This window comes from Anguilla anguilla, chromosome 1, assembly GCF_013347855.1.
Source record: "Anguilla anguilla isolate fAngAng1 chromosome 1, fAngAng1.pri, whole genome shotgun sequence".
Taxonomy (NCBI): Eukaryota; Metazoa; Chordata; class Actinopteri; order Anguilliformes; family Anguillidae; genus Anguilla; species Anguilla anguilla.
In genome coordinates, this window is record NC_049201.1 from 85872066 (window position 1) to 85892492 (window position 20427).

At 46.3% G+C, this 20427-nt stretch overlaps 2 protein-coding genes across 3 annotated transcripts; one reads left to right on the plus strand and one right to left on the minus strand.

Moving 5' to 3' along the window:
- Positions 1 to 501: 501 nt before the first annotated feature.
- On the plus strand, positions 502 to 5997 carry LOC118236478. Of its 2 annotated transcripts, none has more exons than XM_035434919.1 (9): positions 502 to 1063; positions 1773 to 1888; positions 2051 to 2085; positions 2178 to 2352; positions 2759 to 2867; positions 3142 to 3227; positions 3798 to 3883; positions 4474 to 5464; positions 5858 to 5997. In XM_035434919.1, the coding sequence occupies exons 1-9, from the start codon at positions 629 to 631 to the stop codon at positions 5877 to 5879; spliced, it is 2055 nt and encodes a 684-aa protein (XP_035290810.1). In that variant the 5' UTR covers positions 502 to 628; the 3' UTR covers positions 5880 to 5997. The 2 variants fall into 2 exon arrangements, with proteins under 2 accessions (XP_035290810.1, XP_035290803.1); XM_035434912.1 differs by having other exon boundaries at positions 504 to 1063; positions 1979 to 2085.
- A 7761-nt stretch (positions 5998 to 13758) lies between these two features.
- Positions 13759 to 19343, minus strand: LOC118236520 (gap junction beta-3 protein-like). The gene is made up of 2 exons (XM_035434976.1): positions 19153 to 19343; positions 13759 to 14889 (listed from the first exon to the last, which is right to left on the minus strand). Exon 2 carries the CDS (start codon positions 14781 to 14783, stop codon positions 13965 to 13967), a length of 819 nt encoding a protein of 272 aa, XP_035290867.1. The 5' UTR covers positions 14784 to 14889; positions 19153 to 19343; the 3' UTR covers positions 13759 to 13964.
- Positions 19344 to 20427: the final 1084 nt, after the last annotated feature.

The following is a 20427-nucleotide window of genomic DNA, read 5'->3' on the forward strand; positions in this document are numbered from 1 at the left end:
ATAACTTTTTTTTCTTTACACAATACAGGTTTGGGTCGTTATTTTCTTTGTCTCTGAATCGTCATTATCTACCAAATGGTTAATTTTAGTCGACATGTGTTCACACGTTCACTAATTAGGAGCCTATTATGTCGGTCTTTAATTTGATCAGGTAAAAATTTTGCTTCCTCTTTTAATGACATTCTATTCAATATAGCAGAACATGGGAAGTTTGTTATACACCGCATGCATAGCTATTCCTGATGTAATGTAGTTTAAGAGGGCAAATAATCCCTGTGAACAGGAAAAGAACAGAATTAAGAACAACTAACAGTTTGTTAAAGTTCTGAGATTGCAATTGCGGTTGGAACAAAAACCAGCATGCACAGGTGCAGCCCTGAACCCAGACAGGGAACATCTGTTCAAGTTGATTCTTTGTTAAGCGTCGCTTCGAGCTTGATTGACAGAACGTCATATAAACAGTTAATAATAACGAACACCTGAAGCAGAACGCTATTTGATGGACGAAGCCCGATCAATTAACTCAATAAATACAACTGAAACGAATGGCGCACGTTGCCAATCTCGCTATTGTGATGGCAGAAACGTTCTAATACTTTTAACCGCTCCAGATTGTTGGTCTTTCTTCATGTTTGGCATCATTAGTGCCGCAGAAATGTGGCGACTATCGCTGTGCTTCTGGCTTTTTGTAGGCGGTATATCGTCCGCTATTTCGGTTAGAAACGCCGATGGTTCACTGGCCGATCATTCCCCAGAGCCGGGGGGCGTAGCGCAAAATGCGTGGTACCCCGGTGTTTCTCTGCTTGGCGCCGTTGACGGACACTCTTCCAATCGGCTGACGTCGGGCTCGGGTGCTGCAGGCGGGAAGCGCGAGAGTGCGGATTTGGAGCTGGAGATCTGGTGTATCGGTGACCAGCTGACCCTGGGTGTCGGAATGAAGCTGAACGGCGCTGAGTTGAACCCGGAAGCGCTCACCCTGGGAGATGGCTGCAAGGGCAACGGGCTGTCCGCGCGCTACCTGTGGTTTACGTACGACCTGTCCCAGTGCGCTACCAGAGAATCGGTGAGGGGATATGGTGGTGGGTTTCTCTCTTCAAGCTACCATCTGGTAGTTACTGCTGTACTGCTATCAACATCCCCCTCACTACCCATCTTCCGCCGTGGCCTGAAGACTCATCTCTTCAGACTATACCTAAACTAACCACCACCACGCTGTATATTTCACTCTAAACCCCCCCCCCCCCCCCCCCCCCCCCCCCCCCCCCCCCCCCCCCTCATGACGCATGTTGCCCCATCCCAGCACTCTTTGGTAATTTGTATTTGTCCTAATACTGTAGCTTATTCTTCCTAGTTGGCTTTGCAGAGGTTAGGTCAGAATTGTGTTCACTGTGTGAACTAAACTATGTTCTTGGCTAGAAATAGCTGTACAAAATAAGTATTGTACCTTACTTAACCTGTGTTTAGCAGTTGTCTATGACCATGAAATGCACTTTGTACGTCGCTTTGGATAAAAGCGTCTGCCAAATAAATGTAATGTAAATGTAAATCACAAAGGGTATTTGGTGGGAAAAACTTTTACTGTCGAATTGGCATTACTTTCAGTTCTATGGCCCAGATTCAGAAGTGTAGTAGTTTCATGACTTTTGAATATAAACGAACCTTTCATGGGCATGTAAATTGCACGATGGTACAGGGTCTTTAAAATGCGGGTTTAAATTGGCGCACCGAGTTGTGCAGTGGTAAAGATGTGAGCTCATGGTCGGTCCTTACAGGTGCTCAACGGCGATGTGGTGTACATCAACGTCATCCAGTACACCCCAGGCCCCATCAACCCATCCCTCAAATGGGTCGAGGCCTTTTCTCTACCTGTGCACTGTACTCTGAACAGGTGAGCGCCCTAACTGCAGAGCTGTACCTGCGGCTGTGTGTCACCGCATTGCCTCTGGCGTCGCGCAATTCTGCCGTCTCTGCATTTCAGACACCAAGGTATTGCGAGTCCCGTTTTGATGTCGCATCCTGTTCTGATGTCACTTCCTGTTTCCACGCCCAGCCCCGACCCTGGCTTCGCGCTGAGGGCTATGAACCGTGAGTCCCTCCGGTGATCTGGCGTGCTGAGGCCTGTGCCTAACCCTAACCCCTCGTGCCGTCGGTCACCGCTTGGGTTTGCGCTGTTGAAGGTTCCTGGACCGGTGCCATGGAGACCAACGTGTACCGGCGGGGGCAGGCGGTCCACCTGCAGGCTGCCGTTGGGCGGCTGGAGGAGGAGGAGCAGCTGTACGTTCAGTCCTGCCACGCCACCGCGTCCCCCGACCCGTGGTCCCGGCCCAGAGTACGCCTCATCGTGAAAAAGGGGTGCGTGCCGCTGGGCCCACTGCGAGCTGGGCCCCTGCCACAAATTTCAGACTTGTACTACTTTGCTTTTGAACATCCAACTTTATGAACAAAGTTTCAGGGAGCAACAAACAATTTGTATTGTGTGTTTGCAGCCAACTGTTCGAAGTGGCTTGAACACAAACTTACTGTAACTCCTTTGGTTAGCTCCTCCCACTATGGGCATGACTCTGCTCTGGGCAGTTGAGCATCTCTTGTACATTAGATGTCCATGTTGCTGATTTACATCTGGTAAATGTTTGGTCTGAAGCAAACTGCTGTTTATATGGCTGCGGAACAAAACTGAAGCTATTCACCAACCATAGGATAACTGGTCTGACGCAACCCCCCCCCCCCCCCCCCCCACATGGGTTTACCTGTCCTGCAGGTGTGTTGCGTACGTGGTGTCCAAGCGAGGCCACGCCAGGTTCGTGCTGTCCGAGAGATCCGATGTGGTCAATATAAAGTTCGCTGCCTTCCATTTTGGCCCTCCTGAGGTATGCTGGGCCTCTGTGGCATTTTGGTAACTGAAACTTTGCATTTGGTCTGTTTCTAATGATGTGTTTGCATGGGATAATATTGGGTTTAAAGACCAAGCTTGAGTTCTACAGCCAGGGAAACTGATCATACTTTACTACCTGTTAGGGGCAAGGTCTTCAATAATTGATGTTTGTGTGCTGCTAGCCTCTGAACTGTTATACATACTAATGATTGTACTTGAAGCTGCTCCACAGTGGGACTCTGCTTCTGATACCTGTGATTTTTCCACAGATCTACATCCACTGTGAACTGGCTGTTCTAGAGCAGGAAATGACCTCTGCCAGCAAATTCTGCAACTACAACCAGAAGCAGCAAAGGTGGGTGTCCTGCTTTGCAGCGGCCTGCTGGGGGCGCTGTTCAATAATGCTCTGACAAGTTCCACGAGCAGAGCTGGAATATAACTAATCAAAAGGCTTTCCGTTCTGTTTGGGAGCACTGATTGGTTTAAATGGGTGCATCACTGATTCAACATGGGTGGTGTAGTATAGTTAAACTGGGATTGGAACAAAGGTTGCAGGTTTTATTCGCAAGTAGGACACTGCTGTGCCCTTGAGCAAAGTATGAGTTTCAGCATGTACACAGTTACCATGTAAAAATGAAAATCTGTTACTAATTTTGTGCATGAGAGCATCTGCTGAATGTCTAAAATATGGAAGCTCTGCTTTTAAACCCCATTTTCTGATCTCTGCTTTTAAGGCCACAGAGGTGGGCGGGGCTTGTTAAAGCCGGTCTGTTTGCTTTTCAATCCAGTTTGTGCACCTGACCTGCCTTGTTTCATAGATTTGTGTGCAAAAGGCCATGCTGTGGCAGTGTTGAGGCCTGACAGGGTGATTGACTGTGTGGTTGTGGTGGTGGTGACGGCTGACTGGATGGTCTTGCTCTGCTAGGTGGGAGGAGCTCAGCGGTGATCTTGCTGTGTGCAGCTGCTGTAGGACTGAGTGCAATGACGCCGCCCCAAGCAGTGCCCCCCCAGGTCAGTACGACTTTAACCCCAGGGGCTCCTCCTGACCTGAGAGACCTGCAGGTTCTGCCGGTTTGTCTTCATCTTTAGACTGGCAACCAGGTCAGACCCCAGAAACTAGGTGACTTGGCTGTTGGTGAATTGGCAACATAGGGGGCGACATAGCTCAGGAGGTAAGACCGATTGTCTGGCAGGGTTGCCGGTTCAAACCCCACCCTGGGCGTGTCGAAGTGTCCTTGAGCAAGACACCTTACCCCCAACCCCTAACTGCTCTGGCGAATGAGAGGCATCAATTGTAAAGCGCTTTGGATAAAAGCGCTATATAAATGCAGTCCATTTACCATCCATTTGAATTCTTACTGGTTTTCTTTTTCAGGCTGTACTGAATATTGAAAATTGACACCTTGGTTGCAGAATTAGAGTTTTTGGTGAGGGGGGATGTCTAACCTGCATCAGATCAGTCTGAATTAAAGATGTTAAGGCTGCTTATTTCACGCTTCTGCTTTTACCCTCTTTGACACCGTGCTGTAATCTGTTCCCCCTTGAGGGTCCTTGGTTGTGTCACTCCTGTATTTCCCAGCATGCTGTGCTTCTCCCTGCAGGTCCCCAGGCGCTCGTGAGCATTGGCCCCCTCATTGTTGTGAACGGCACCGCAGCGGGGAACGCCGAACCCGAGCTTTCCGCCCCCCCGTGGAGTGAACCACCGGTCGCTGTGGAAACCACACCCTTTCCACCCGTGTCTGTTCCGACTGAATTCCCAGAAGAGTCTCGTCCAGGATACCCCGACGTCCCCCCCCAGGGTTGGGCGGAGCTAATTGCCGCAGACGGTGTGGCCTACCTGGATGGGATGCCGGTGCAGGAAGGGGTCTGGGGGCAGCCCCAGGGCGCCCCCCAGGGGTGGCTGGCTGCTGGTTCGGGCTCTTCAAGCGTCACATGGCTATACCCCCCAGTGGTGGCTGATGGCGGGGTGCTGATAGTCAGGCATGTCCCTGAAGAGCCTGGTATGGACGTGGTGGTGGGGCATGTCCCTGTAGAGCCGGTGGGTTGGCAGAATGAGGCTTTTGGGAAGGGGGAGGACTCCCTTGTGTCTCTACAAAACGACGACAGTGACATCATACGGCAGTATCACCGTGACGACCCCTCTGCCCTGGAGGCCTGGAGGCGGGACTCTTCTGGACTCCTCCTGTCGCCGCCCGTCTCGGACCCGGTTCTGGATGAGTCCAGGCGGAAGCGGTGGGGCGGCGGTCTGGGAGCACTGGTCCAGAACCAGCAGCAGCCAGAACCGGCCGATCGGAAAGGGGATCCGAATCGTCATGGTGACAAGGACCCTCTGGGCGGGGTTGGCGTGGAGGACGAGGGCCTCCTGGTGCAGAGGACGGAGGTGGTGATGCACAAGGGGCGGGGCCAAACTGACGCGGCGGTGCTGTCCACGTTCCGATCCAGTCTGGCGCTGACCCGGACCAAAGGTGCCATCCAGAAGCTGCGCTACGAGGAAGAGGAGGAGGGGATGGCTGAGGAGGCGCGAGCGATGAAGAGGAGGGTCCTGCTGGAGGAGGACAATGTCCAGCCTTCATCCCTGCGGGCTGTGCTGAGGTGAGGGCAATGTCTGGGTCAAGGGTCAAAGGTCAGGTGTATTCAATGCTGCCCCGACCAGGAATGGTGAGAACATGCAGGGAGTTTGTGGCCTTGTCTTAAACTGCTTGTTCACCTAATGAGTGTGCATTTATAGCTACTTGACAGTATGCAAGTGAGCTGTTTAGACAGAGTATGCAGTAGTGCTGAACACGGGCATAGTTTACCGTAGAGGGTGATTTTATTCAGCCAAGTCGATTGTCAACTTAATGGCTCCCATCATAGTATTTCTGAACTTGCTGTCCCAATACTAGCTGTAGCATCCTGTGATTTCCTTTTATTTTTTTTGGCGGGGGGGGGTGCGGGTGGATGCTGAAATTCAGTGACATGTCTAATGCCTCTCTCCCTCTTTAGGAGAATGTACAAGGTGGAGTGATTCCCTCACCCAGACTCTTTCCAATGGTGGCTGAGCACACAAATGAATAAAGAAGTCTGCATCTTCACACTGGGTTTGGCCTGCCTCTTATTGAAATAAATGGGGTTACTGAAATGCATCTGAAGTAGTCTTCTCCTTTTAATGTCTGTTTGGAGGGGATGGGCTTGGGGTTTGAGTGACCAAGCCTTCTGTGTAATTCAAGCGGGCAGCAGTGTAGTATGGTGGGTAAGGAACTGGTCTTAAGCAATGCAGGTTAAGAACCTTGCTCAAGGGTGCTTCAGTATGTATCCAGCTTTATAAATGGATGCTGTGTGAAAGTTGTGTAAATCGCTCTTGTCCAGAGCATCTGCGAAGTGCCTGTAATCTAATTTGAATTGTAAACCTGTGCAGACACTGCAGTGCACCATCGCCTCTGGGGCTCGTTTACAGTTCCGTTACCAGGGCTGTGATGGGGCTTCATGGTGCTTGGAGGTCACTAACTTGATTGCATTTGAGTTTGACGACAACTTGTCTTCCTCATCAGCATCTAAACAAATTTGGTTTGCGGTGGATTTGAACATTACTGAGCTGCCAGGTCTGAGTTCAGTACTGTGGCCACAAGGGGGCAGCCTCCTCTCGAGTCCTAATCTGCATTTGGTTTCTATTGATGCTATTTTGGCCTTGTGCATCGCCCCACCCACATTGGGTCTTAATGGAGTCACATGTTCCATTAGTTTGCCAGAACAACATTTTTAAACCGTGTGGCCTCAGTCTTGTGCTTGCAGGTTTAACTCGTGCTGAAGAGGCGCGTTAGTTCATCTGAGTTTGCCCTTGCTTTCGGGCCTCTGAAATGAAGGGATTTTCTGATCTCTCAAATTTAAGAGCATGCCAGCTTGAGTTGCTGGTGGGGACCAAAGAGTAGTCTTTAGTTTTGTTGTACCAACCTTTTCTAGTGTTGGTGTTCAACATTGCTGAACAAAGGGTCTCATTTTGTGTGTGTTTCAGTCCCAAGCTCTTAAAGCATGTTAATGATAGGAGCAAACCCCTCAATTGTGGCTTCCTCTGTAGTACATGGCAGCCATTTTGTGCTAGATTACTCACCAGGAAAAAAAAGCTGGGGGGGGTGAGGCAGAGTGGGCCATAAAGTTCTGGTGACAAGTTTCCAGACCTGTCAATCTAAGCTAGTTTTGTTTTCATGGCAACCATGGTTAATGAACTCTCTGCTGATTGGACAGAGGCTTGGGAAGAGATCCAAGGCAAGGCTGAAACTGCGATGGCGTTAACCTTCAAGGCCTCGTCAGGGATGATCGCACGTCTCCGTGAACAGGATGTTTGGCAGATCCTCATGCATGCAGATGTGTAACTGCAGAGGACTTCTTCTTTGGTGGTAAAGCAGGGGGGTTTGTTTCTCTATGGTTTGTGGGATGGATGGGTGCCTGGGTCCAATGACTCACTGCATGTGGAAGGTCTGAGCTGGAGCTGCTGCCGTCGTCTTGTTCAGGTGGGCCGTGCTGTCTGGGCTGCAGTCACGATGAGCGACCCGCTGCAGTGCGTTTGATAAACGAGCGGGCCTGCGGTGGACGTGGAGGAGCAGGGTGCTGGTGCCTCTGCTGCTGCCGGGACGTCCTGCTCTGACTCGCCCGGCTCTTTTGGCGTTGGTTTCAGAATGTTGCAATTTGTTCAGAGTGAACACGGTGTTCATGGAGTAGAAATCTCAGACGTGCCCGATGTGTTTACTCGGTGTGATTCTTTATGAAAGGGTGAACTCTCATCGTTTTCACAGACTGCATGATTTTTTTTCTGAAACCAGACGTTTGGCACAGCCTTGGCTTGCCCGGGTCTGTGAAGAGGAGGCCTTGTTTCTGTGGTGCTAGAGCTGTGGGTGCAATGGCTCCTCTGACTCACTGAGCTGAGGGAGAGCGTCACTGCTTCTACTCTGATCTGCTTGGCCTTACACACACTCCTCTGTCTTACACCCACACACACACTCACTCCTCTGTGTCTTACACACACACACACACACACACACACTCTCACTCCTCTGTGTCTTACACACACACACACACTCTCCTCTGTCTTACACACACACACACACACTCTCTCTCCTCTGTGTCTTACACACACACACACACTCACTCACTCCTGTGTCTTACACACACACACACACACACACACACACTCACACACTCCTCTGTCTTACACACACACACTCACTCCTCTGTGCCTTACACACACACCCCTGTGTATCCGTCTATTCATGCTCAAATCTCCACAGATTCACGGATCTATTGTTCCAGGGCCACACCTGCTCTGAACTGACGTTTGTGGATGAGGGTTTTGAGCGCTTGGTTCTTTATGTAAAGGGAAAAGACTGAGACCACATCAAACGATCAGTTTCACAGTGTATGGGCATGTGTCTGTGTAATTAACTTTTGATATTCTTTCAAGAACTATTGACCGCATTTGATTTTAATCCCAAACAAAAATATTGTAACTCAGAGCATTTGTTTGTTGGGTGTTTTTGTGCAGTGTGATGTGTTTCTACCCAGTGGGAGGGGAAACTCGATTTGCCAGGCAGACCTGCCCAGACGAGATTCCTGCCTTTCTTTTTTTTTTTAAATCACTGCCACACCCACAAAAGGAATCCTAGTCTCTGCTCCTCGAAAGCCACAATGTTTGCACTTTTTTTTTTTTTTGGCTTCTTTTCAGAGTTCTTGGAAATAATGAATCTTTACCCAATCAATGCCCATCTATGTACTGAAACACTGTGAAGGCTAGCAGATGGTTTGGTTTGGAGAAGGAATCCAAACGCTTGACTGAACTGTGCAACATCTTCCCACATGTAAAAAAAAAAAAAAGAGGGTTATGATGGCCATAAAGATGCATTTTGTAGTTGAACATAACGTAACATAATGATGAGAACAGGCCATTCAGCCAAACAATGCTCTACCACTAAAGCGTACCTAGTGTTCAGCTGTAGATAGTATCTCATCAAAAACACGTTTTCAACGTACAAAAATGCCAAGTTACTCACACGTACAAGACATACACCGTCTATAACTCATTCATTCAGACTGTCAACATCCAGGCCTGCCATTAAAAGTATTGATATCAAAATGACGCCAAGTTACGGTACTACAAACAATATAGGCTATCTTGCCTCATCGAAATTAAATAAGATGTATTCCAAAGCAATGCTACCCAATATTTCCTCTATTATTTCAAGTCACTTGGTCCTGTGTGTATAAGCATGCACTACATGGACAGGCCAAAGATATGTGTGGATGGCTTTCTCACAGTCAAGATTGATTGAAAAGGCGTCTATATGTCCAATTTGTATTGGTATGTATGTATTTCGCTGCCCAGCATTTCTGTTGCCTGAATGATTGTATGTTTGTTGGTATAAAGCTCCCTAGGTCGCAACTTGTGTACCCTGCTGTCCTCCTCCGTTGTCTGTTATTTCGTGGAGATGCACTTTGTGTTTGTAAGGTTTATAAGGCATTTTGATAGGCTTATCTGCAGGTGGGAATCCTCTTCGCTGTTTTGCTAAGCTAGAACCGGAAAAGTTGATAGTGGAGAATCGGAGCAGACGCATATATCCCAGCAGGCTTTGCTTAAGAGAAAATAACAACAGTGTGAGAGAAATTAGGATGAAATTATGAAATTGCGTAGTTGAAACAATCTGTTTTTAGCAGAATGGGCATGTAGGTGAAGGTTGACATGATCACAGACTATAGTGCGAAGTAAATGGAGTGACCATGAGCGAGCTTATTTTCCTTATCGAACGGTATATGTAACAGTCGCTATAAAATACTCATTATTAAAGTGGGTGGTTAAGTAACGTGTGGAATGTAACGTAATGTTTTATTGGGGAGTTGCAGGACATACATACAATTGTATGTGGCTAGATGGAGAACAGGGCGAGGTAACCTGAATGTAGAAATGTGGCGTTTGCTGATAAGAAGGTTTTGTATGGTAGCCAAGTGAAGAAATATAGTTAGTAGAAATGGCACAGCGGTGAACTGGTGTAACTTTTTAATAAAATGAATACATTTGCCGTCATGAAATGCATATGGGTGGCCGTGAGTGAGTTTTGGTAAAGAAAATATAAGCGTAAGAAAATGTTAGTGTAAAAGAGGAAATTATCTGCCTGAGGGCGAGGCGGGATTCAATCCTTCAACCGGAGGTTTACCAGTCTGTGACTTTGTTAGGGCAGCACCATGACATAGCTATGCAATGCGTGAAATGTCATTAGCAAACCTGTCCGTGGTTTTAAAGAAGAACACAGGCGAGTAAGCACAGAAGAGCTACCGTTGAATCCATATGGCTCTGCAATATTGTAGCCGGTTAATAATTGAACGTGCAGACGGTACGTCATAATGCAGTGTATACGTTTGGTGAACGGCGGGTAGCAAAAGCAATAATTGAGAAGTAGTAGACAATTATTAGTGAGGGTAAAAGCAAGTTAAAGAAACACGCTCCTAGCTGGGCTTGAACATACGACCCTGTGTTCCCAAAACTGTAACCTTGCCCACTAGGCCACAGGCAGACTTGCTGTTTGTCCTGAAAATGTTTCAGAGTAAAAAGGTATGGGTATTTTGCGTGTGTATGCAAGTTTTTGATCGGCTCGTGTAGGTGAAGATTTGGCTGGTGTCCAATGGGGAGACATGTTATTAGTGGGATAGGCGGCAGGAAAAATAAGAATGAGAAGAAGAAGAAGAAGGAGAAAACGCAAAATCCCCTTAGTTTGGGGCTTTATTGTGTGGACATGTGAAGTTGTTTATGAAATCTGTCTGTTGAAATGGGGTCAGAATGTACAGAATTTAATGTTTTTAAGGGCTGAGTGTCTGTGGCTGTTGTGGTTATTTCTGTGGGGAACCCTGAAAAGTGCCAAACTCTGGGTGCTGTATAGGTATGGGGCATGCCCCCGCCAAGGCGTAACTTGGCGGGATGGCATACCTGCCATCCCAATCTAACACCATATCAAGCTTGGTCTGGAAAATCCCCAGAATTTTTGCTTCTACTACATGACCGGGTAAACTATTCCACACAGTGACTACTCCCTGTGGGGAAAAAAATACTTCCTAACATCTGTGTGAAATTCACCTTTTGCTAATAAGATGAAGTAGCAGATAGTGCACCTTCAGCTGGAGGTCCCCAACCTACAGTTGGACTGCAGAGTTTTCTTTGACCATTTAGACCAATTTTATCCCTAAAATGTTCGCTCATTTTGCATCACCGGTCTCTCGGGACATATCCAGCAGGTGCGGCTGATCAGGATGTTTGTGTGCAGTGTGATGTTTTCCTATCCAGTGGGAGGGGAAACACAATTGGCCAGGCAGACCTGCCCAGTCAAGTTTCCTGAAGAAGAAATCCAAGCAAGAAAAAGATGTAGAAGCTCTGGAAAATGTTCAAAGAAGGGCAACCAAATTGTTTCCTTGTATTAAAGACAAAGGCTATGCGGAAATACTTGAGATGCTTAATCTCTTCAAGCTTAGTAAAAGGAGATTTAGGGGTGATTTGACTGAGGCTTTTAAATTCATAAAGGTGGTTAACAAAGTGAACTACAAGTGATTCTTCAGGTCCTGTTAGTAGAAGGAGGGAACATAAATGTAAATGAGCAAAAGGTAAATTCTGTAGACATAAGGAAGAACTTTATCATGCAGAGAGTAGTCAATGTGTGGAATAGCCTGCCAGGTCACGTAGTAGAGGCAGAAACTCTGGGGATTTTCAAGACTAGGCTTGATACAGTGTTAGATACCATCTAGTCTGAAGGTAATCAGAGCACTAGATACAATATAGTTTGGTCTGTTCTCATCATTATGACGTTATGTTACTTGACTGAACTGTGAAACATCTTCCCACATGTAAAAAGATGGTTATGATGGTCATCAAACAAAAACGATGCATTTTGTAGTTGTGTAGAACATAACGCAACATAACTACGAGAGCAGGCTATTCAGCTGAACAATGCTCACCACTTTCCTACTGCTAAGTTGTACCTAGTGCTCTGATTATTTATAGACTAGATAGTCTCCAGCAGCAAAATACTTCCTAACATCTGTGTGGAATTCACCTTTTGCTAATATGATGAAGTAGCAGATAGTGCACCTTCAGTTGGAGGTCCCCAGCCTACAGCTGGACTGCAGAGTTTTCTTTGACCATTTAGACCAATTTTTTCCATAAAATGTTTGCTCATTTTACATCGCTGGTCTCTCAGGTCATATTCAGCAGGTTTCTCAGTTAGGAGAAACACTGATTTCTTTCTTTAGGATACTGAATTGTGTAACATCTTCCCCCACGTGTATAAAGAAGGTTACACAACATCAAACAATACAACTGCATTTTGCAATCATGTCTGACGCAATAGTTCATATGTGGGCGGCGGGGGAAATAAAATCTTTTTTCTGAAGTTTGGCGTTGAATTCCTATGGCAACGTTCAATGAATGTGTCAGGTAACAATGGTATACGTGTGTTGATGAATCTGTGCGTGTGTCTTTCTTGGTCGCTGATAGGTGATTGTAGAAGAGATGTGATATGTTAATTTTTCATAAATATGTTTTTAGTGCTCGTAAACATGAACAGCGATGGCACAGATGCATGGCTGACTCTGTCATTTATTATTTATCAAAATAATGTACAAAAAAGCAGGAATATTTCATATTTAAAGCCACTTTAAAGTGTGTTTGTTCCTGAAGGGTGTGGAGAGATTTCAATCCAACTGGAGGCTTTGTCCTCTTGCAGAAGCCAGTCGGTCCAGTTTAGAACAGCATTCATTTAAACCCTCCCCTAGCTTTCACACAGTTTGTGAAGGGATTAATGCTCTCTCTCTCTCTCTCTCTCACTCTCTCTCTCTCTCATTTTCAGAGTTTACAGGAGTGGATCATTTTGACGTATGTAGCGGTTTAAAGAACACAAACGTGTTTGTGCTTCAGCATCCTGCTCTCCTGGCTGAGGAGCGCTCGGCTGCAGAGGGGAGACTCGGGGCAATCGAGCTCCTGTGTACAAACATGTCAAAACAAAGGGACATCAAACCCCAAACAAACTCGCAAGTTCCTACAAACTGGCAGACAAATATATAATGTGTTAAAGATATGTAAACATTGTGCTGTCGTGTCTGGGAGACTGACTCTGTGGTAACCCCCCCCCAACCCCCCCCCCCTCCTTAAAAAAAAACCTGCAAGCGACTTATTTGGCCCTCTGAGTAGGCAGTGAATCAGTGCATCCAAACAGCTGCTGAACAGGACAAAAAAAGTCCCTCAGGAGCTATACTGTAATCAGAATATCATCATCATCATCATCATCATCAAAGGATATTTGCTTCAGCAGAATCAGGGCCCAGAGGAAGAGGGTTCAAACATGACTGCTATAATCCAGTGATTAAATACATGTTTTGCATACACATATACCTGACATGCAACCTACCCCCCCCCCCCAAAACTCCTCTTTTCTGTTGCTCTTTCGTGAATGCTCGGCACCTGTCAGGTGCGGAGAGCTGTTTTTGGATGGGGGGTTTGTGCTCTCTGCTGTAACCATGGTATCCATATTCGGGTACAGCGTTTTACTAGAGAGCACTGGCAACCCCCTGCCCTGCTCTACCTCACTCCACCTCACTCACCGCCAGAGACTCAGGACGTCAGTGAGGAATCAGAGTGTGGATGTTTGTGTGTGCAACGTGTGTGTGTACACGTTTCCTCTCTTAGAAAATGAAATAATACAGATCAAACACGGGAGGCAGTGGAAGGTTCTAGAAGTCTCTGGAAGAAGTCAAAGAGAATCTCAGGCAGTGGAGGACTGGTTGGGGGCCCACATTTTGGGTGGGTGGGGGGGGGGGGGGGGGGTTCCATGTGTAGGTGGGTCATGGGCAGGTGGCGGTCCAGGAAACTCGGAAGAAGACGGCCACCTACACACAACCCCGTTTTGCTGATAAAGGGAACGAGTCAATGTTTCAGCCTCATTTTAACTTCACCCTTTAAAATAATGAAATCGTAAAAAAATAATAATAATAATAATAATAATTATTATTATTATTATTATTAAAAAAACAGGCGGCAGTGGAAGGTTCCGGAAGAGTCTGGAAGAAGTCGAGGGGCCCCCTGGGGCCCTCAGGCGGCAGTGGACAGGTTGGGGGCGGACGCCCGCATTTCGTCGTTGACCCTGAAGGTGGGCTTGAGGTCGAGGCGCTTCATGGGCAGCTGCTGGTAGCTTCCCCGGTCCTCGTCCTTGTACCTCTGGTGCTGCAGCTCCACCAGGCGGTCGCGGCTCTTCATCTTGCGGACGACGCGCGCGATGCGCTTGGCGATCAGGTAGATGATCTCGCACACGCTCAGAACGATGCACAGGGCCGAGGCGCCCACCATGAAGTAGGTGAAGACCTTCTTCTCCGTGGGGTGGCCGATGTAGCAGTCCACCTGGTTGGGGCAGGGCTTGACTTCGCACTTGACCACCCGGGGAAGGTAGAAGCTGTCGTAGATCATGTGCAGCAGGTAGAGGAAGACGATCTCGATGCCCGTCTTGAAGAAGAGACTCAGCAGGTAGGTCCACCACAGGCCGCCGTGCTTCCTGCCCGTGTTGTCGTAGAGCTTGGTGTCCTCGCCGAACTTGGCCCGGTACTTGCGCTCCCGCTCGTCACGGTACGCCACGTGCATCACCACCATGAGCGAGGGGCAGGTGACGAAGATGAGCTGCAGCGCCCACAGGCGGATGTGGGAGATGGGGAAGAAGTGGTCGTAGCAGACGTTGGGGCAGCCTGGCTGCTTGGTGTTGCAGTCAAAGTCCTTCTGCTCGTCCCCCCAGACGCGCTCTGCCGCGACGACGTACACCAGCACCCGGAACACGAACACCACCGACAGCCAGATCCGCCCGAATGCCGTCGAGTACTTGTTCACCCCGCTAAGGAGCGCTTGGAACATCTTCCAGTCCATCTTGGCAGCTTCAGGTACTCTCCTCCTCCTTCTCCAAAAACTGTTCCTTCTGAAACCCTCCTTTCTCTGGATTCCTCTAGTTTTTCATAAGTGTTATTCAGTAAGCCTGGAAACACACAAAAACACATCACAAAAAAGATTAGCATAGAACTCTTGAATTAGATGATACAGACAGTAGATCAGGGGTGTCTAGTCTTACCTGGAAAGGGCTGGAGCTGGAGTTTTTCTGGTAGCCCAGCACCTAAGACACCTGATTGTGATCTTCAATCAAGACCTTGATAAGTAAAAGCAGGTGTCTTGATGCTGGGCTAAAACTAAAATCTGCACCCACACCAACCCTTTCTGGAGAAGACAGGACACTCCAGCAATGGATGATTGACGGACAGATGAAATTGAAAGTCACAATAGGAAAATAAGGACAGATTGAAAAAGAGACCTTATTAGTCCTCCATGGTGTAAATGACTGTCACCAACATGGACTGCATCAACACACAGGTAGACAACAGGAAGAAAGAGCACATGACACACCTGCTCAGGTACTGATACACGGTGGACCAGGTGCAAACCACAGTAGATTGATTTATAAAAACAAATAATAAAAGGTAAAAATCCCAGGGTATTTGCCCCAAAGGTGCATGACTATTCCTGGGCAATGTACCTGGTTTCCATTCTTGGCAGAAGCAAATGTGTTTCTTAGGCCAGGATAACCTCCACTCTGCCCTGTGGTACATACCTTCTCAACTGCTAATCCACTGCAGCATGACCCAGTCTCTCCAACAACATCTGCATAACAAAGCCATCGATCACCAAGACCCACTCTCTGAGGGCACGGTCTGTTTGAATCAGAAGACGCTCCATTTGAACTTTTCAACTGACCGATGATACGGCCTCGGTAACAGTAACTTGTAAATAATATGTCCATAAATACTGAGCCGTGCTGACGTGTGTACTGTTGAATCCCATGTAAAAAGGATTTGGTAAACCAGAGGTGGGGGTTATGGTTTACATTTGCGTATCTGGCCGAATCATTTGGGAGAATTCTTTTGTTCAAATAAAGTCTGTATTGTACAACCAGTTCTCCATCTTTTCTAATGGTTCTTTTCCATACTCACTGACGGGTGAGTATGGCGACATAGCTCAGGAGGTAAGACAGGAGGGTTGCCGGTTCAAACCCCGCCCTGGGCGTGTCAAAGTGTCCTTGAGCAAGACACCTAACCCATAACTGCTCTGGCGAATGAGAGGCATCAATTGTAAAGCGCTTTGGATAAAAGCACTATATAAATGCAGTCCATTCACTGACGGGTTTTTCTGGAACCCACAGAAAGTATTTCAGATGTATTTTAGCCATGTCAGCATGATCTGTCTCCCACTCCCTTGCAGAGAGAAAGAACACTACAGCTATAGACTGTGATTTTCTCCAACACTCACAACAAGCAGTGGATCTCAAACTTAGTCCTGAGGACCCCTGTATGATGTTTTTAACACAATGCAGGGTCAGTTCGTTATCACACACAGTACTACAGGAGAACAAGTGACTATTTTACACCCTACAGGCCACAGTACCACAGGAGAACCAGTGACTATTTTACACCCTACAGGCCACGCAGTACTACAGGAGAGCTAGCACCTGTAGGAGAGGTACTGTCACAAGTGACAATAGCTGGTGACACATGCCCTTGTACCCACTTACCACCATCCCAGCTAACACAAAATGTCCTTACAATGTTGCTGCCATGTAGTCCAATGTAATAACATTGACACAACATTCTAGTAACACTGTGAGAACGCATTGTGTCAGCTGGGATGCCCTGTATTCAGCCTTCCAGAGGAATGGATGAGCTGTGAACCTTACAGGACATGGGCGGAGTTTTAAGGGACAGTCGCCATTTAAGACGCCAGCGTGGTGGTAGTGTGTGATCCGGACAAACGATGCAAAAAATCTTCGCAAAAATCTCTCTTAACAGCCACTCCTGAATTCCAGGTGAAACACACACACCTGCTCACCGAGAATGTTCTCTTTTTCAGAGAAACTTCCTCAACCGGTGAGTAATAAACCCAGTGCAGGCACAGAAAGTGTGATAAACCCAGTGCAGGCACAGAAAGTGTGATAAACCCAGTGCAGGCACAGAAAGTGTCTGGGGCACAAGAAAAACAAAGAGTGAACTGCAGCATGCTTAGCTGGAGTTTAAGCCTCAGTTTTAATCTCTAAGACAGAAACTGATTACAATTTGTAAGTTCAAAACTTACCTTTTTAACCTGGTTTATATCAGATTTTCTATTTTTTATCTGGGAACTTTTATTTACTTATTTTCTATTATTTTTTTTTTTACATTTTTATTCATCCATGTATTTATTTTAGCATTTTATTCTTAAATTCTGAAGAAAATTTTTTGTGTATGCTAGGCTACCTTATTTTATTGTTTAACTTTTTTATTCTTGTTTTACATTGTTTCTTGTCAATCATATCGGTATTTGGAAAGGAGTTTGAACTGCATTTACTTGTACGAAAGGTTCTATATAAATAAAGTTTGATTGATCGATTGACTGAACTGGAACAATTATCTAAATCCGTGAAATAAGGGTTTGTTGTTACGGGCATAATGCAGTCCTGGGGTTTAGAGCTTTAAAGTCCAGCTAAGCACACTGCCATTGACCCTCAGGTACTATGTATTAAAAAATAAATGATAACAACAAAACTAATCTGTGTGTGTCTGTGTTACATAGCACCTTTCTTACACAACTGTAATCCAAAGTGATTAAAAATATAAAATGAAGATAAAAAAGGCAAGTAAACACATTTTCACAATTCATGATAAAAAAATTAATTCAATAGAATGGTGCCTCCATTTTGAAAGCGCTGAAACATCTATTGCTAACTGCACCAGCTGTCTCTAGTGGGCCAAGGCTCTCTCACTGTGAGGGAGGTGATTCTGGACTGATGGAGCCCAGGACAGACCTACAGACAGAGCCAGGTCTCCCTCCCGTCCAGACAGACAGTGTCTGGGCCGATTCAGATTAAGATGGAGAAACGGGGGTCTGTCTGATCTGATCAGTGGGTTTGGAATCCACAAGGACAGGTGAGGTGGAGGTGCAGGTGGTGGTGGAGGTGGAGGTAAGATTCAGGTGGCTGTGCAATGTGTGTAGTTAGAGTGTGTGAACTGGCCAACACAGAGAAGATCTCCCCAGACCACAGCCTCCCATCTCCCATCTCCCTCTCCCAGTCTGTTAACAGTCTGAAGCGTGAAGTTACCAGGAAGCAGGAAACCCACTTATCTCCGTCATAACATCGGCTGTCCTGTTTTGGCAGTTTGCATTATTTTAGATCTCATGCCTAGGCAAATGATCACAGAGATCATGGAGTTTTCCCATGTGTGGCCCCCCACCAAAATGAGTCATGTGACCTGCTGACACCCTGCGGACTGCAAGAGCCTCCAGCACAGTCCAAAACAGCAGGTCAGTTCAGGCAAATCGCAAACAAATGTGCTGCTCTGTATTCGACAAAATATACTCACATTAAAACACGAAACAAAGGAAAACAGGTTTGAACAAAATCTAGTTTGGAAAGAATGCACACCAACTTTGAGCAACAGCACACATTAGTAGTTATTATATTCACCCGCTTATGCAGCTATTGGTGCTGCTAATCAAAATAACTATTTGAAACATGAAAAATGTAACGAAAACTAGTAGCATTTTTTTTTTACTAAATGGGAAGCAATCATGTTGTTTCTGAAAGACTAGCATCCAACTAACCATGTGTCTGTTGATTTCTAGAATTCCTACGATTCCCAAATCCCGATTTCAAGTCAGGAATATGTAAGCGTTCAGGTGCAACCTTTCACTTTCCCCCAAGATTCCGGCCTCTTTCCTGCTGTAACAAGGTTAGGTAATGGACCGATAGCCTTACTGCCACAGAAGATCGTAACGCAGGTGAACGTAACGCAAGGAAAGCGGAAGACAGAAGAGCAAGAATGAAGACACGAATATTCTAGATCTAACACACGCGGCGCTTTTATTAAGCAAACGCTTCTAAAAATTAGCAGAGAGCCCAAACGAAATCTACGCGATAAATCAACTTTCTATGATTTACAGTCAACTAACAGGTGGGTTATTCAGGACAAGTAATTCCGATGAGGTAGACGATTTGACATTTCATTAACATTTCAACGAGCGGTAAAAATCATGTTTCATTTCCAAATGGTTAACATTATCGTTTAATGGTTTTAAATCAATATATGTTTGTTATATTCAGCACCTACACAACTGATTGTGTCTATCTAATTCGGGCAAATTAAATTCGGGGTCTTAATCCCTCTCCAACTTGAATAAAAACAGAACTCATGGAGAGATCAGTTAATCATATACTTACTGAAAGTGTGTGCGCTCTCTCAGTCCATTTCTGCGTATTAAAATACGAGGCTTATTCGTTTGATTCGCGTGCTTCTATCGCCTGTCGGTATTTTTGCCAAATACCTCAAAACTCGAACCGAACAGGATTCGTCACTCCCAACGCTGATGTCCTGAGTTACAAAAAATGTTCTTGGTTTTTGTCTAGGGGTGTGGTTAAAGTAAAAAAAAAAAAAGAGCGAAACTTTGCGAAATTGGCTGGATCCGTTGTTTTTCTCTTCGCATGCATCGTTCCGTGACTCCACAGTGGAGTCTGGACGAATCACACGAGCGCCTGGGAGCAAACGCGTAGAATAAAAATAAAACAAAACAAAATAAATGAATGTCAATTAAAATAAATAAATAATTGTTCATTACATTGCACACAGGCGCAAAAAGAGAAAAGGAGCAGTCTGTTTATATAATATGTTTCCATGGTAATGATGAATACAGAGGTGCCCAGGTAATTGTACAATTTTATTCTGCTGCTCAAGGCAAGAAATCAGGCTGCTCACAGCTTCGAGCGAAATGAATACAGGCCTAGCTCTCACATAACCACGAAATAACTCAGCAGAGTCTTATTTACTATCCTTTCAATTTTGGTCAAGTTCAAAAAGCACCCTTCGTTCTCAGAGAAAGGGAGGGAGACAGGGGTGGAAATGACACTTTCACCATCTGATTTCTGGGTAGGATTTCTCCGAACACCCGCGTACAGTCGTCATCCTGGGGTACTTTAAAGTCTGTTTTCTTCGCTGGTCATACAATTTTATTGGTGTGTGTTTTTCATTCCTTTGTCGAGTCGTGGCATTTCCTACCAGTCCTGTTTGTACCTGTCAGAATTCTGCGTAGCGAACACAAAAACTCAGCCGCACCCCGCGGTGAATAGGAGCGTTTGTGCTCCGTATGCCCACCCCTGATTGGTGGAGATTGCATCAGAGTGTGATGTTGAACTTCTTCCATTGTCGGTGTGGGGGAGTGGGCACTTTATACGAACAAAAGGGCTCCTTTCCTGAAAAAAATAAGAGATCTTTTCACACCCCTGCTTTGGATCTGGTTACCATTCCTGAATGTCCCTGATCCTGTTTCCTCTCTAGTGTGCATTCATATTAAGCTCGTCTCCCAGATTAATTGTGTACCTGTGCTTTTGTGCGGAAGGAGATAAGAGTCCACCCAGCTAAGAAGGCCTGCAGTAAGAAGAGGATGCTAGAAGCTAAGCCATGTGTCACGCTTTTGATTTAATTGACATTATGAAATACCG

Bases quoted from the DNA above. Each gene is read 5' to 3' on its own strand.
- LOC118236478 (XM_035434912.1), top strand. From the start codon at position 629: ATGTTTGGCATCATTAGTGCCGCAGAAATGTGGCGACTATCGCTGTGC. The intron at 1,064-1,772 runs GTGAGGGGATAT...CGGTCCTTACAG, and splicing joins AGTGCGCTACCAGAGAATCG to GTGCTCAACGGCGATGTGGT. The intron at 3,884-4,473 runs GTCAGTACGACT...TTCTCCCTGCAG, and splicing joins CCCAAGCAGTGCCCCCCCAG to GTCCCCAGGCGCTCGTGAGC.
- LOC118236520 (XM_035434976.1), bottom strand. From the start codon at position 14,783: ATGGACTGGAAGATGTTCCAAGCGCTCCTTAGCGGGGTGAACAAGTAC.